The 17,007-nt window shown below is 37.4% G+C and overlaps 1 protein-coding gene across 1 annotated transcript in view; it reads right to left on the minus strand.

Moving 5' to 3' along the window:
• The window catches only part of LOC105993200 (multiple PDZ domain protein-like), a gene marked incomplete at its 5' end in the record, with an annotated part of 73,957 nt that extends 57,256 nt beyond the window's left edge, over window positions 1-16,701 (minus strand). Inside the window, 5 exons of the mRNA XM_013026379.1 lie at window positions 4,415-4,519; window positions 7,482-7,523; window positions 10,348-10,546; window positions 16,061-16,184; window positions 16,420-16,701. Of these exons, the coding sequence (XP_012881833.1) occupies window positions 4,415-4,519; window positions 7,482-7,523; window positions 10,348-10,546; window positions 16,061-16,184; window positions 16,420-16,701 (752 nt within the window). The remainder of the gene's footprint in view (window positions 1-4,414; window positions 4,520-7,481; window positions 7,524-10,347; window positions 10,547-16,060; window positions 16,185-16,419) is intronic.
• Window positions 16,702-17,007: the final 306 nt, after the last annotated feature.

Consider the following 17,007-nt stretch of genomic DNA (forward strand, 5'->3'; position numbering starts at 1 on the left):
TTGCATCAATAAATAACTCTGTGAAAGCAATAGAGAATGGTTAAAATGGCAAAGAAAATCCATTATAATATTGGTCAAAACAACATGTCCACAAGTTCTTTTAAAGCAGAGAAGATTATTAAATTATAAATATTTGATCTTACAGGAACTATAAAGTCTAAAGAAAGTATGTGTTCAAATTATATCCATTCTCCACTGACAGGAACAGTGCACTCTCTCAAATTACTTTGAGGTAGGTCAGAGGTCATCTAATCCCAATAATACACCTGACTTAAACATGGTTCACAGCATTTCTGGTGAGCAAATAAATGTCCACGTTCTCCTTAAAAACAACTTTCCTCATCTGACCTTAATGATAGTGAAGTAAGAAGGTCAGGTCTGGCTGGCACCATATTGGCCACATGGTAGATTACAGGGTCTGTCATCTTGTCATGCCGAAGGAAGAGATCCCCTGACCATCACCTACCTCCTGGGTGATGGGTGTGCCCAGATCCCTGGAGGCAGGGGCAGACACTTGGCTGATAGGTTACTGAATCTGTCAGTCGAGTGTCTGGGACTGGGAATTTCCTGTGGATCTGCCCCCTACACTGACCTTTTTAGACCTGGACCAGCCCAGGCAGCATTGCACCATGCCACATGTGTCTACATGATGGTGTCCTGTGTCCTGTCTCCTGCCTCACCTCCAGTCATCATGGAATTCTGGTTCAGCTCTCCATTGAAGCTGAATTGGCTTTTGGTATTGTTTTTGTTATTTCTTTCCTGTTTAGCATTTTTTTCCTAGCTGTGTTACGTGTATTTGGGGGCTGCAGGCCTTTGTAACAACAACAGGCGGCCTGCAGCCTGTTAACTGTAAAATAAAGTCTCTAGTATTTCATATTTCAAAATATGGCTTTTGGGATGATTCATCTTGCAACAATAGATATTTTAAAACTGTAACAATGGATTCTATGTGCTATAGACCCAACTCATTCATTGGTTTTGTGTCAAACTCACCTTCTATGCAAGCTGAAAAATTTGGTTTTAGATGAGGCTGGGTTCCCAAAAGTAAGTCTGACCAGAGGGCAAGACAGTTGGATACATTTCTAAGAATGGACAGTCTAAAACTTACATCAAGGAAATGAAAGAAAAACAGTCCAAGAGAAGCCCTCATGTGAACGTTCTAGGGCAAAGGGGTGAAAGTAAAGGCTAAACTCAACAAACAACTAGGGAGACAATGACATAAAAATTGACTAGAAAGGCACATGGAATAAGAAATTAGAAGGGGGCTGGAAAGGTGGCTCAGTGGTAGAGCGCTTGCCTTAAATACCTGAGGCCCTGGGTTCGATTCCTCAGCACCACATAAGCAGAAAAAAAAAAGCCAGAAGTGGCGCTGTGGCTCAAGTGGTAGAGTGCTAGCCTTGAGCTGAAGAGCTGAGGGACAGCGCCCAGGCCCAGAGTTCAGGCCCCACGACCAGACCCCCCCCCAAAAAATAAGAAATTAGGAAGGGAGGGGTCTCTAAAATATATGCTGACAACTATGGTTAGAACAGATACTGAGGGCAAAAGACTAAACTCAAGGAGCTAGTCAAAAACACTCCTGGCCACATTGCTCATGGTCTTCTTGTACTGTTAGCTGTGAAAAAACAAATAATTTAAATCCTCTGATACACAAACACCAGTCTCTTCAAATTATTTTCTAATCTTTAATCTTTTCCATGACCAGATATGCTACTCTAAATGGGCCAAGAATTCTTTGTCCATCTTAGTGTGTGGTTTCAGGGAATCAAAAGTCAAGTGATCCTAAGAGCAGAATAAACTATTTTTCTTCTTGCACTCGACAACCAAGAAAGAATTAGATTTCTTTTCTCTGTGTTACTGTGTTGACAAACAATTTCCTGCTAAGTAAAATAACTGACTTTCTAAATCTGCATATAAGCTCAAAGTAAAATAACTGGGACAAAGACATATTGTAGTGTAGCAGGGAGGGTGGGATTGAGGCTATTCTACAATAAAACCTGAGCTCTTCTGTGCACATGTTTTATGGCCTTGTGCAACTCTTTCTTTGGATCCAACATTTAGAAATAAAGTGTCTGACTGCTTACATTCTCAGTTTGGCTTTAACATGTACTAGCTTTCGGACTTTGGAAAATGATTTAATCCCACTGCTGCAGACTACTCTTGTATAAGAGGTAGGCTGCTTTGTTTTAAGCATCAGGACATCAATAGCAATCAAGGCTGCTCTCCTTCTTGGGCTGAAGGATGCTCAGTGATAAAAACAGCTTTCTTTCTAATTGCTTGAATGTTAAGTCCCTGTAATGTAGGATTAAGATATTAACAGTACATTCTGTAATTGTGTCGTTTGAAAGGTTCTTTCAGAAGGATGTTGGAATGATTGCTCTCCCATTTTGATATTTTGACAGGAAGTCCTGGGAATCAATCCCTGTCATTAAGCCTGAGATGGAAATTTTAGAGTACAGTGAGACTTAATTCTGGACAGGGTACTCATTTTCCCATAAAATTCATGAGGCCTGAAGGACCATAGCATTCTTTCCCTTTATTAAACACATAGCATGACTTTCCTTTCCCTATATGCTGTGATCCCGTGTCATGTACAGGGGAAAGCATGATAGAGTCTCATGATTCATGTAGGGCCACTGGACATCATGTGGTCCTAGGATGTTCTGACATGCTCTTAGAAATATAGAGCTATTCTGACACCTCAGATTACTTACAAGGGTCAATCTTCTCAACAGCAGTACACTTGAAGAGAAATTTAATATTCAGTTACCAGGTGCAACTGAAAAAACAGGCCCATAAATGAAAGATAAAATGACAGAATTCATGACAGAAAAGCAATTTAATACTATTTCTGAGCCAGGCGCTGGTGGCTCACGCCTGTAATCCTACCTACTCAGGAGGCTGAGATCTGAGGATCACAGTTCAAAGCCAGACCGAGCAAGGAAAGTCCATGAGACTCTTATCTCTAATAAACCACTAGAAAACCAGAAGTGGCACTGTGGCTTAAGCAGTAGAGCGCTTGCCTTGAGCTGAAGAGCTGAGGGATAGTGCCCAAGCCCAGAGTTCAAGCCCTACGACCGACCAAAAAAAAAAAAAATTATTTCTCCCCTTGGTCTGTACTCAGTCAGCAGCAGCTTCCATCCCCAGTCCTGCCTGTCCTAAGAAAGGAGAAACATTCCCTTTATTCTTTAAAGGTTCTTAATACATTGTATATCAACAGCCTTTAAAAAACTTAAGGTAAGCTGGGCACCCATGTGGCTCATACCTGTAATTCTATCTATTTGGGATGCTAAAATCTGAGGATCATAGTTTGAAGCCGGCCTGGGCAGGAAAGTCTTTGAGATTCTTATCTCCAATTAATCACCAAAAAGCAGGAAGTGGAGCTGTAGCTCAAGTGGTAGAGTGCTAACCTTGAACCAACATGTTCAGAGAGCCTAGTCCCTGAGTTCAAGCTCTAGCACTAGCTAAAAAAAAAAAAAAAAGGTAAACACATTATTTCCTAATGTGCTTATGTACATTTCTATACTAAGATGCTCAGCTCAAAAGACTGTATTTTTACTATAAAATGTTTCTGGGCAGCCAGTCTCTGATAGTTTATGCTTGTAATCCTAGCTACATAGGAGGCTAAAAACAGAGAATCACGATTTGAAGCCAGCCCAGGCAGGTAAGTCTGTGAAACTCTTATCTCCAATAAACCACCACAAAGAGGCATGGTAGAGTACTAGGCTTGACCCAAAGAAACTCAGGAACAGAGCCCAAGCCCTGAGTTTGAGCTCCAGAACCAGCACACACAAAAAAGTTTCTGACTTTGTGTGATAATTAAAGAATACATAAATCCCTTATAAAATAAGAAAAGAAATTGCATAAAATCAATGAGACAACAAGCTTCAAGGAATTGATGAAATAATATATCTGGATTAAATTACTAAAGCTAAGAATGTTGGGGCTGGGTAGGTGGCTCAGTGGTAGAGTGCTTGCCGTAAATGCCTGAGGCCCTGGGTTTGATTCCTCAGTACCACATAAGCAAAAAGAAAAAAGCTGCAAGTGGCATTGTGGCTCAAGTGGTAGAGTGCTAGCCTTGAGCTGAAGAGCTGAGCGACAGCGCCCAGGCCCAGAGTTCAGGCCCCACAATCGGACCCCCCCCCAAAAAAAGAATGTTAGAAGTGCTGTATTGGATGGTAGGATTGGAGATTATTTTAATTTCTTGGCCTCAATGTTCATGTATTTCCCAAATTTTCCATACTATATTATAATTGCTTAAGTAATTGAAGAAAAAGGGGAGAATGTTTTAAAAAATCTTAGAAGAAAAGGAATTCCAAACATGTAGTTGTTTTTATGCTGTTTGAAAATGGGCTCAAAATTCTTATTTAGTATTTGCTGTACTATTCATTTGTTGTAGATTATGTGATTCACTCACCTTCCAGTGTATGAAGAAAAAATATCCAGGGCCATTATTCCTCCAGATTGCTGTCCCAAGCTTATTCTAAATTCCTCCAAATGCTCTGCAGGTATGTAAGTAATTCTGGAAGAAAACACAATCCATAAAGTAAAGGGGAACAAGAGCCTACCTGATGGAAAATATTTCAAAACATGGAAAAAAATACTGAACCTTTGTCTAGACTTTCTCACATATTTCATTTAATCAGTATGCTCAGAAAAATATGTCACAAGCAAAAAAATCACTAAAACTAAAAATCCTAAATATTGCTGCTAAAGCCACATATCTATACATATATATGGATATATTCATATATGTATATATATTATAGTCAATGCTAATAGTCAATTTTTGAAATTAGAAAGCTCCACAACTCTTTAGAGGACTGGGGATATATTTCCGTGGTTATGTATATCTGCCTGCCATGTATGAAGCACTGGGTTTGATATCCAATATTGTATATAATAGTGTGATACTACTACTACTATTACTACTGATAGTGATGTCAATGAGGACATTAATTTCTATCTAAAGATATTTGAGTTTCCTTGCAGAAACAAATTAGGTGAACTCAATTAAACACTGAATTCCCAAATTTATTTATATTATTCCATAATACACTTAATGCTTAATTACATACTATACTTAATAACTACATTAGCTCTATTAAGTTATGAACAGTCAGGTCTGAAGTATGAAGCCAAGCCACCTAAGTTTAAGGAGAGTCAAACTAATTTGTAGCCATTTCTTACAGCCATGTTCACTTTCGATTGGAAGAAAAGCCTACTGTTTACACTTCAAAAGCTAAGTACTGATTAGATTTGAGGTGAAAGAAAGGCTGTGAGATGTGGAATACAGCCATGTTTAGAAACTGATCATCTGAAAATTCAAGTTAAATGCTGCTTAGCTATACAACTGTTAAGACTGTTCTACATCCCCAATTAGTTTAATACCTGAAGTCAGCATGACTTATTGTGTAACTAAGAAAAAAATATTTAAAACATAAGGGCAGTGCAAAAAGCCCATTAAAGCACTGATCAATAATTTAACCACTAAGATAGTAAGTCTACAAAACTTCTGCACTGGAGGGAAAGGGCACGAGGATTATTGTTGTCATATAAGAACTTTTAAAAATGATAATGACATAATTTATCAAGAAGATTATAATTTTGAATACATTACTTATTATATAAAAAGTATTCACTCCTTTACCACCCCCAGTGGGGTTATGATGGGAAGTAAAACACTGTGGCTGTACCACCGTGCCCTCAAACACTGGCATACTTACCTGTGGGAGGCACCCATTAAGCTGAGCATCAGCACTGTGCAAATGTAAGACTATGCTCCTGATCACTCCTTTCATTCCAACAGAACAAGCAGACCCTTGTGAATCTTTGTCACACTTACCTCAGGGACTAAAAAATGAAACAGAATACTTAAGAGTCGGAGATTTATGATAAAGGCAGGGTAAAAGTGTTGCATTCTAAGCCAGGTACCAATGGCTCATGCCTGTAATCCTAGCTACTCAGGAGGCTGAGATCTGAGAAACGAGTTCAAAGCCAGCCCAGGCAGAAAAGTCCATGAGACTCCTATCTCCAATTAACCACCAATTAACTAGGAGTGGTGCTGTGGCTCAAGTGGTAGAGTGCCTACCTTGAACTGAAGAGCTGAGGAACAGAGCCCAGGCCCAAAGTTCAAGCCCCATGACTCACACACACACACACACACACACACACACTCACACACACACACACGCACACACGCACACTCACACACACACACACACACACAAAAGAGCTGCATTCTAACTTTGGCCTTACTGAGATTATGCATCTATAAAATACCTTTAGGTTACAAAAAAAGAATAGAAAAGCTGCTGTCATCCCTTCAAAATTAATGTGTCAAAAATATGCAGTGCATTACATCAGGAAAGGCTCGTATTTATAAAATAAAAAGAAATTTAAAACACTAAAATTTAAAACACTGTATTTCATAAAACTGGTATTATTATTGAAGAGTCCAGAAAACTCATTAAAAAAAAACCCTTTAGAAAAAACAGGAAACTTATATACAAGCAAAGGGTACAGAAATCAAAAACAGTGAAAAAGGAGAATAAGCCAAAAAAAAAAGGAAAAAAAACAGCAAAAGTAAGAGGCAAATATAGGACATAAATGCAATAATAATAAAATAGTATCTCAAATAATGTTGAAGATGAATTTTCCTCTACATTTGCTTAAAGCCATTTTTCTTTTGACAAAGATTGGGGCATAGTAGCTTTTACAAACATTTTCCTGATCCTTTGGCTACTAGTGAGAAAGAGCAAAAGAAGAAAGCTCAGGGCTAGAGTGTTGGCTCAAGTACCTGCTTAGCAAGTGCAAAATTCTTAATTCAAACCCTAGTGCTGCCAAAAAAACAAAACCAAAAACCAAAACAAAAAACAGAAGGCAGTTTCCACAGATATTTAGCTCAGTGTCAACAACCAAGTCACCAGAACAAGCTTCTCATAATCCCACAATGCAACAGCACATGCAGAGCAATTCCAACACATGCTGGGTCACAAGACCACACAAAAACTACCAGATCACCAACAGAGAACATCAAAGCTGAGTTACAAACCGCATAAATGCACAGAGACAGCTTTTTTGAGAATTGAGTTCACAATTCTCAAACATAAACTAACATAAACCAACTCTGGTTACACGTGAAGAAGAAAAACAACTACTGTCAGTGATGTCAAAATGTGAAACAGCTATTAATATAGAGTGCTCCTGCACAGGCCGACAAGATCATTCCCTCACAGAAATGCTTGAAAGCTGAGTGGCTGGAAATGAGTTCCTAGTCATCATGGCAACATGAAAACGTGAACAGTAGCATAGCTCTGTTGGAATTTATGTTCTTATATAAATGAAGGGGAAAAGCCAAGGATGTATACACTGAATCTATATCTTGATCTATCCTTTCATTGGGACTACAAAAACACGCAATGGTTTTCACAGACAACTTGCAACACACAGCCATAATGAGCTTTTGAATCACCGATACTCACATATAAAAGGGGGCTCGATCGTCAGCAGGTGCTGAAGAAAATCTAGAATGTGAAGCATACGCCGTGGCATCTTTTTACAATGGTGTTAACAAATGTCAATGTCTTGTGCTGAATGTGAGATGCATACATATGTAGTTAAAAGTGGGTGCTCCTGGTTATTCCCCCCCCGCCCCCCCTGCTTTCCACCTCCTCTCATCTACACCTCCCCCAGAAAAGCATCTGCTCTTTACTGGTGTCTATAGCAGTGATTATTAACAAGCATGGAAAAATGGGACTGCAATCAATCTTTTATTCCTTGATCAGGAATTCATCCCACACTTGAGGTTAAGGCAGGTGAATTCTGATTCAGCTCAGTAATTATCTGGCAGATGTTATAAGCAGCTGCTGCTAAGCACAAAACTCTGGCTATTATTACAGAAATATAAGAGCTCCTGGCAAGGTGGAGGGAGAAGTGAAACAAAATGCATTCTGGTGAGGCTTCACATCTGGCTTCCATACAAAATAATGAAACCTGGAACTTAAACTGGCTGTTCTTGAACTCTTGAAACTCAAATGATCTATCCAGGCATGCATGAATGCACACAAAGTTCCTAGCTATCTATAGTAAAGAGCAAAAAAGAAAGCCAGTGCATTGTCTCAATAAGCATTTTTTTAAACATAGCCAATAGTTATGTAACTGAGCCAGATTCTTTTATTTTTAAGTCTCTACCATAGACCTCTCACTACCACCTCCCCAGATTAAGTAAGGTTTATAATAAGAAATAAAGAAGGTGATGAGGAACAAGCTTAGGTGCAAGGCAGTAGTATAAAAAAGCTGAACTGGCCAGAGGCAGTGTTACAATTCCACTCAGAATAATGAAACAGCATACTTTCCTTTTGGGAGGATTGCTCATATAGCTTTTAAGGTAATTCTAACTTTTGCTTCTTGAAAGGTAAGTGACAGAAATGGATGTGACCCAAAACACTCAATGCATAACACAGAAAACCCACTACTCAACCCCAGTCAATCTAAGCACCTATTTTTGTTTCACCGTCTAACACACTGCTCTTTCTGGAAAAGGATTATGTAAAGATGACTTGACTTTCTTTTATTTCTCTCTATTACTTACTCAATGAGTGGATTCTATTCATCTAAATCAGAGCATTAGTAGGACAGTTAAGAAGAAATCCATGCATTTTGTGGTTATGATTGTGTGATGTGTATACGTGTGAGATTGACTGACAAGTTGATTTCCAGGGGAAGAAAGATTACAGATTTTTTTGTTTGTTTTAAATGGAAAATTTCACAGGACATTTTGATCCCTGAGATTATAAAGCAAATTTTTAAGACACCTAGTTATCCTTTCAAGGTCAAAATAAAGCTGTTGCCCACAGGAATTGGTATTTTGACTTGCTGAATCAGCAAGTCAAGGGTAGAAGACCTATATAAATACACAGAATGAAAATATTAGGGAAGACGGCTTAAAAAATATGCCTCCAAACTTCTCTAGAACTGACTATACACATGACTTACATCAAACTGATGTCACAAAGGTCTTACTTTGAAGCAGTCAGTAGAACTGAAAAGTAAGGCTAGCATCAAGCATTGATGCTAAGTGCTCAGAATATCAAAACATGTGCCGGGGACGTGTGTCAGGCACACAGCCCAGCATGTACATCATACCACTGCAAATCCAATTGCAGTTATTAGGTATCTGCACTGTGTGCCAACCTATTCTGTGTGCTACAACTCCTGCAGCACTTCCTCTTTTAGGCAAAATGAAGTAACATGGTCATAGTGGTGAGGAAAGCACTTCAAGCATCTCTGCTTTTGTGTGACAGAGGGATCGACATTTTTAATGATGTTTACTTTCACTGAAGATAATTAAGGAATAGTCATATGAACTGCTTTACTGAAAAAGAGAAGTAAAAGAGGCAAGCAAAAAACATAAAAGTGAAGCTGACCAAAACATAGTGAAGCTGACCAAAAAAAAATCTTGATAAAAAGCAGAAATCACTCAAAATGGTATGTTCCCTTCTACAATTTTTATTGATGAAGAATGGAAAACAGATTGCAAATATAGGTCTTTTTACCTAAGCTTTAGCAATACATACTTTGCAAAGGAACCAGTAGAACAGAATGCCCTCAGTAAACCAACATTAATAAAGAAAAGTCCCTTGTACTGGTAATCATTACATCTGTTTAAGGTAAAGAATCTTTTCCTGAGTTCTTATTTTATGGTTTTAACCCTTATACATTAAACACAAATATTCAGTGATTAATATTAGAGGAAAAAGCCACACTGATGAGGTGTGACAATGAAGTCATAAGTTGATTTTCATGCTGACTCAAAAAATGTTTAGCAAGGTAAACACTAAGTCAATATATTACATGTTTTTAGAACATTATAGGATTATGGAAAATTTTAAAAGCACTTCCTGCCAACATATATAACCTCTAGTAAATGATATTAAATTCATGAGTGAATCCCTTTGGGTCATGAAATAGTTCAAGAAAGACAAAGATCAGATACATGCTGTCATATTTAATGTTTTTCATGGTGAGCCCTTATAAAGAAAGGGCTTGATTCTAGAATTTATATAGGACAATCAGGAGACAACAGGAGTCTAGTCTGCACTTCTTTCTGAGAAGCTCTGTAAAAATTCACATCTCTCTCTCTGAAGTATCTCTCTCAGGCGGGGTTTGTATAGGAACCATTGGAGAAGTAAAATAAAAATGCCAAGTAATACTGTTGGCAAAATTTCAGTAGTGTTATAATCTTAAAGAGACTACTAAGCACATTAAATAGAGTATCTCCTAAAAACATTCTAATTAACTGAAACTCCTGCATTTCCTAAGCCAAACTAGGGTTCAAATAAGACTTACTTTATATCAGGTCCAATGAGAGAATGTCTTCTCAACATGGCTCGTGCTTGGGCATTGGTTAAACTGATGGTAGATTCTTCATTGATAGACAAAATGCAGTCCCCAATAGCAATCCGGCCATCTCGACTAATGGCACCTCCATGAATAATGCTTCGAACAATCATCCCCAAGCCATCTTTATTAGCACTCACTGTCATCCCTATGGAATAAAAAGAGTATAGATATGGTTTTATAGATAATTTTCAAATTCACCTTAATAATCACTATAGATTCACAACTAAAAAAGAGTAACATGTTTCATCAATAAAAACAGTTTTTCCAACAAAATATTTTAAAGTAAGTGTTAAAATGTTTGTGAAATTAGGGCAGAATCTTGTGGGATCGGCTTGTAATCTGTTACTTGGGAGACAGTGGTTTGAGCATCACAGTCTGAGAATGGTCCTGGGGGGAAAATGAAAAATAAACTAAAGCCAAGAGGACTGGAACATGGATCTAGTGGTAGAGTTCCTGCTGAGGAAAAGTAAGGTCCTGAGTTCAAACTCAGAGAAAAGTTTGTGAAATTATCTGAAGATAAACTACTCTATGTTTAATAAAATAAACATCTCCATACAGTGAACTGAATATAATTTAGACCATATGATGTGTTGAGATTACATTTTGGTTTTAAATACAAAATTCTCTCAGGGACATTACACTAACTATCAGATCAATGTTATAATAACAATTCCTCCCTTACATATTTAAGAGAATAAAACAAGATTACAAATGGGAAATTAATTCTACAAGTTAAAAAACTTGCCTGCTACTACCTTATTTCTAACTCATTTGTTTGTTCTCAAATAGGTACTATATACTATTCTGAAGCTATAAAAAGCACTGTACAGAATTTATAACAGCACAAGTCCTTTTTTTATTTTCTAGCAATGACTTTTATTTGTGCTGTCTTTCCTTCCAAGCCCAGTCCACTGAGGATGACATCTGCCCCCCCCCCGTCTCCTCCCTCGCTTCTTCCTGTCCTCTTGTACTCAAGTCTTACAATCTCTACTACTACCATAGTGCCCGAAGGTAACCTATTGATGTTTTATCTTTGAAGTGCTATGAGGGCAATGTCTCACTGAACATCCAGTCTTCTTGACATATCTCCTGGAATTCGTATCATGATAGGAAATGCAATCTTAAAAGAGTATAAAGTTGAACTTTCAAATTTTCACCACCTCTTATCCTCCTTGGTGAAGAATGCTGCCATGCTATTCTCCCTTATCCAAAAATAAATAAATAAATAAATAAATACTGGAGTTATTCTGGAGCCTTACCTCTCTCCTATCCTTATATTTAATGCATCAGCAACACATATCACTTATATCTCTGTAATTTATCTTAAATCCACTTAATTTCCTTCATTTCTAATTCCAATCCTGAACTGAACTATAATGTTTGCTCAACTTTTTACAACTGTTTCCAATATTGCTTTCATGCATTCCTTACAGCAGAGAGACCATTCAGAAAAATGAAATCACACCCCATCATTCTTTTGGATACAAACCTCCAAGTGGTCCCTACTGTATTAACATACAACACATTTGCTTGGACAGTGTAGAGGGCACTGGTGACCTGCCCTCTCCCAATGTGCATGCTTCCTTTGTAGTCTTTGGTTTCCTGCATTCCAGCCATAACACCCTTCTTCTGGAAATCCATCTAGCCCCTTACCATTTTGGAGTCTCTGATACTGTTACTTTTTTTGTAGGTCTCACATAACTAATTGCCTCTCTTAATTTAATATTACTTCCTCAATAATGCCTGCTCACGATATTCTGTCTGAGTAAATTCCCTTCCCATTCTACACTCATCTTATTCCTTCAAGATATAAACATTTAAAATTATGTTTAAAACTTTTGGAAAAATAATGTAAATACAATTAAGTGAAATGGTCAAATTTTCTTTCAAAAATGATGTAATTAAACAAAATAAGAAGTATCATGGTATTCATAAAAATCTTTTTTGATAAAAGTCACACATTTATATACAGGTTTCTTTCTATGTATTAAAAATAAAGACTATCTTTCCAATTAATATAAATTATACCAAATCAGAAAGTATTATAAACTTTTTGAAAAATGATCTAAATTATGACTTTAGCCCAATACCTTATGCCTAGCTACAGGAAATTCAGACTCCTAGTAAGAAACATTATCTTATATATTTAAAATATTGCTAGAATCATACTACTTTTAAATGTTTTAACAGGATACTTTTAGTGGGGGAGGGAGTGAGTCCTGGCACTTGATTAGGGCCTAGGCACTTGAATAGGGCCTAGGCACTGTCTCTTGAGATTTTTTTGCTCAAGGCTAAGGCCCTTCTACTTGAACCATACCTCCACTTTTGGCTTTTTTGGTGGTTAAAGATAAAAGCGTTTCATGGACTTTCCTCCTAGGCTGGCTTTGAACCACGATCCTCTGATTTCAGCCTCTTGGGTAGCTAGGATTACAGTCATGAGCCACCAGAATCCAGCAAGAAGACATTTTCCCTTACCATAAAACAACAAACAATTATATATATTATTTCATCTCAGTTTTTTTTTTTTTGTTGTGGAGCTTGAATTCTGGGCCTGGGCACTATTTCTGAGCTCTTCAGCTCAAGATGGGTGCTCTACCACTTGAGCCACAGCACCACTTCCAGTTTTCTCAGGGTTAATTGGAGATAAGAGTCTCATGGACTTTACTGCCCAGGCTGGCTTTGAACCATGATACTCAGATCTCAGTGTTCTGAGTAGCTAGGCTTACAGGCGTGAGCCACTGGCACCCAGCTTCATCTCAGTTTTTTGTAATGAACACAGAGGTCAGCTCTTAAGTGTTTCCATAGGTGATAATTTACAGATATAGCCAGCCTTCCCACCAGGATTTCTGAAACAACTATACTATGTTAAAATCAAAATATATGACAACAAAACAAAATTTAGCTCAGGAATCCTCACTGGGAATTTAATTTATTGTCTTGTTTTAATTAGTACTATGCACTCCTCAATAAAGCAATATCAAAATGTCATTATGAGTTATGGTTGACATGACCTCTGAATTCATTTTTAATTGTATAATGAACTCACCACTGTACCAGCATATAAGGTTATTAGGTCACATCACCCATATAACGAACTTTACACTTTCCTTCCACTAAATAATGATTTGGAGAATTCAACAGGATGGACATAATATCTGCTAACTAGATTTTGGTTGAAACTTCAAAGACCTCTCCATGATTTTTCTTGGGAGAAGTACAGAAGAATAGTCTGAATTATGTTCCATAGAAAACAGACTACTTACAAATATCTGTTCATCATTTCCAATCAGTGTGACTTTGAACAACTGTCTTAACTTGATTCAGTCCTCAGTTTGCTGAGCTGTACATTGAAGATAATAATCCCTAGCCTAACCTTAGTGTTGGGTTGGATAAAAAATTAACTGACAGACAGATACACAGAGTATCTTTTAAAATACTTGGTATAAAGTGTTCAATAAAAAATAGTTGAAAACTAAAAACAAAAGAAAATTCATGGGCTATAATTTAAAATGTACCTCTATCCTAAACTGAAAGCTAGAAAAAGTCTAGGAAATCAACTAGTGATGTTTACATAACAGTGTGAGCATACTTAAATAGTAAAGGTGGTCAATTTTATGTCATGTGTATTTAACCATGTTAAAAAAAATCAATGGAACTAATTTACTAACAAAAAATATACAAGAAAGTCCTAATCATCTCAATAGATGAAGAAAAGATGAGAGAATTTAACATTGCTTCAGTATACTAAAAATAGGTTCTCAATGCCAGTTAATGAAATTATATGATCACACGGATCAAACTGTAGCTCCTAAAAGAGCTTCTTACTGCTTCCACACTGTCTCTAAACTACACTGCAATGGCCTTCCTAAAACGTATCTTGACTGTGTCCCACTTTTGTCCTTTTAGGAGGATAAGAAGTTTTGCATCCTGCACATAACCCTGACCACTTGCTTACTTTGCCAGACATCACACAGACACATGTTCTCATATCTCTGCCTTAGCTCTGCAGCTTCTTCCAGTTCCTCATCTGCCTATGAAACATCTCCTCTTCTTTCCTTCAAGAGGCCCTTCCTTTTTATCTGTATGTGTCTCACAGCACGAATAGTAGTTTAATACCTCAGGATTCCATGTCCACTTGCTTACTTCATTAAACTCATGTTCTCTGAGTAAAGGGATTATATCATGGTACTGAAGTACACTGCCCAGAGTATACAGAACAATGTATGTTTGGTCACTGAATTAGAATAGGACTTCTCAAGTAGGCTTTTTCTGTTATGAGTTGTTCAACAATAACAACAAAAATGGGCTCTGTGGCTAAATAAAACTGCATTCTATGATCATGTCTCAGAACTCCACAATGTACATCACAATATGAAAGTACTGAGAAGTAATCCCAAAAGAGCATTTGTCTCCTTAAAGTTTACCACATCTCAAACTATTAAACTTGGGTCTTTGGACAGCTATAACGTTAGTATTCTGAGTAAGATAGTTGTAGAAACACTGTAGGAACTTGAACAGATGAAATAAATGACACTGTAACATATTGATAATACCTATCTCCTAATTAATGATTTATGGAAAGTTATGGGTCTTGTTTCCTATCATGAAATACCACAAGTCTTAGAAATCCCCTGCTATAAGTTTTAACTTGGCCACTGTTGTTAGGAAGTACCCAATGAGCCCCATATAGAATAAAATCTACGTGACAGAGATGGGAGTCTTCCTCATCCAATAAGCACTGCTGGATTCTTCTGCTAAGTCTCAGATTTAACCAAGAAACAAGGCCCTGCCATATCAGTGTAAAGGGTGCTGATTAATTTTGTCCTAGAAGGAGTAATAGCTCTGACAAAGAGTTCACTGGAGTCTCAGGCAGTACTGGAGCACACAGAATATAGGATCTCTCATTCACATAGAGGAATGAGGACAAGGCTGAATCACATGACTATTTATATTCAATGAGAGAACAAATGTACTCTGTCCTAACAGTTTTAGCTATTATAATTAGGGTTTTATTTCCAAAGGAAATCTTCTTTGCCCATTTCTGAGGGTTTTGTGATGATTAACCAGTCAAAACACTCAGCAACAGAGGACTTTAGAAACCTGCCACCTGGAAAGAACTATTGAGGAACTGGCATTTATATCTGGTGGTAGCACACCTGGATGTCTTTAGTCTTTATTCCAGTAAATGAAAGAAACTAAATACAAACTGACTTGTGCATAACTAGCAACATTCAAAACAAAACTAATAATTCCCTTTTCCAAAGAATTTAGAATTTCAAATTGATGACTTTCCATTTTCTAAGAATTCCTTTTCTGATTTGCTATTTCAAACACAAACAATTCATATATCTTTTACTTGAAGGTAAATGAGGCTTTTGAATACTTTGAAATAATTAAGAGAATGAAGGAGTTAAGCCAGTATGAAATAAACAAAACTGTTAACTGTTTTAGAAAAATAACAAATACATGAATAGAAAAACCACAAAAAACTACAAGAAAATTTCTGAGGGAGGGAGAGAAAGAGACTGAGATTCTAACATTGGTTTTCTGATCTGTAGCAAAAACAAAACAAAACAACAACAACAAAACCCTACCAAGATCAAGCTCTCTCCTGCACAAGGTTTGAGGAGTAGAGATATTTAGAAAATGAAAAACTTACCTAGACTAGAATTGCCTTTTGCTATAGTAATAGTCCTCTCAAAAGATTCTTTGGACATATTCTGCAGTATGACACTTTCGGCATTACAGGCCAGGGAGCGCTGTTCAATCAAATACTCAGAACCCTGAAAGACAAGTCACATGGAAAGAAAAACTAGACTTTGGAGTGTGATTTCAACATTATACGTGTACTCTAATTAGTTGTGCTTTATTTAGCAAGAACCCACCTATAATCAAAACAAGTTTATAGGTTGTCTCAGTGTCAGATGAGCACTCATTCCAAATGGAGAGCTTAGCCAGAACACTAGCTCTTTGGTGCCAAAGCTCATGATAACACACAAACTACATCTAAAATACTACCTTTCCAGTTGAATCAAGTAGGTCAGGAGAAGCAAGGTCTGTGCATGGCATCACATCACTGGGTAACTGAGACTCAGTCCAAGCTACTCTGCTTTCACATTCATACTGCTGCTCCATAGCATTTGAAGGGGTATAATCATTCATGGTGAAGCCAGAAACAGTCCCCATGCTGAGATCCACTGAAGGTGGATTCTCATCCTGTCTCTGCAGGAGATTCTGGGCATAAAGCTCTTCCAAGGACATATGCAGATCAAGTGCTGGATCAGATTCTTCACTAATATCCTGATGGTTAAAGAACAGAAACATCAAAATTGTGACTAGAATCACCTCATCTTGTTTTATAAAACCACTTTTTAATGAGCAAAAAGAAAATAAAAGGACAATTTTCCATTACTTTAAGGAAGCAGGAACCAGGTTCATGTCTGTAATCCTAGCTTACCTAGAAGGCTGACTGACAACTGAGGATCACAGTTCTAAGCAAACCCAGGCGGAAAGTTCATAAGACTCTTATCTCCAATTAAATAGCAAATGCCAGAAGTAGAGCTGTGGTTCAAGTGATAGGGTGCTAGCCTTGAGCAAAAAAAAAAA

Source organism: Dipodomys ordii, unplaced genomic scaffold, assembly GCF_000151885.1.
Source record: "Dipodomys ordii isolate 6190 unplaced genomic scaffold, Dord_2.0 Scaffold93, whole genome shotgun sequence".
Classification (NCBI taxonomy): Eukaryota; Metazoa; Chordata; class Mammalia; order Rodentia; family Heteromyidae; genus Dipodomys; species Dipodomys ordii.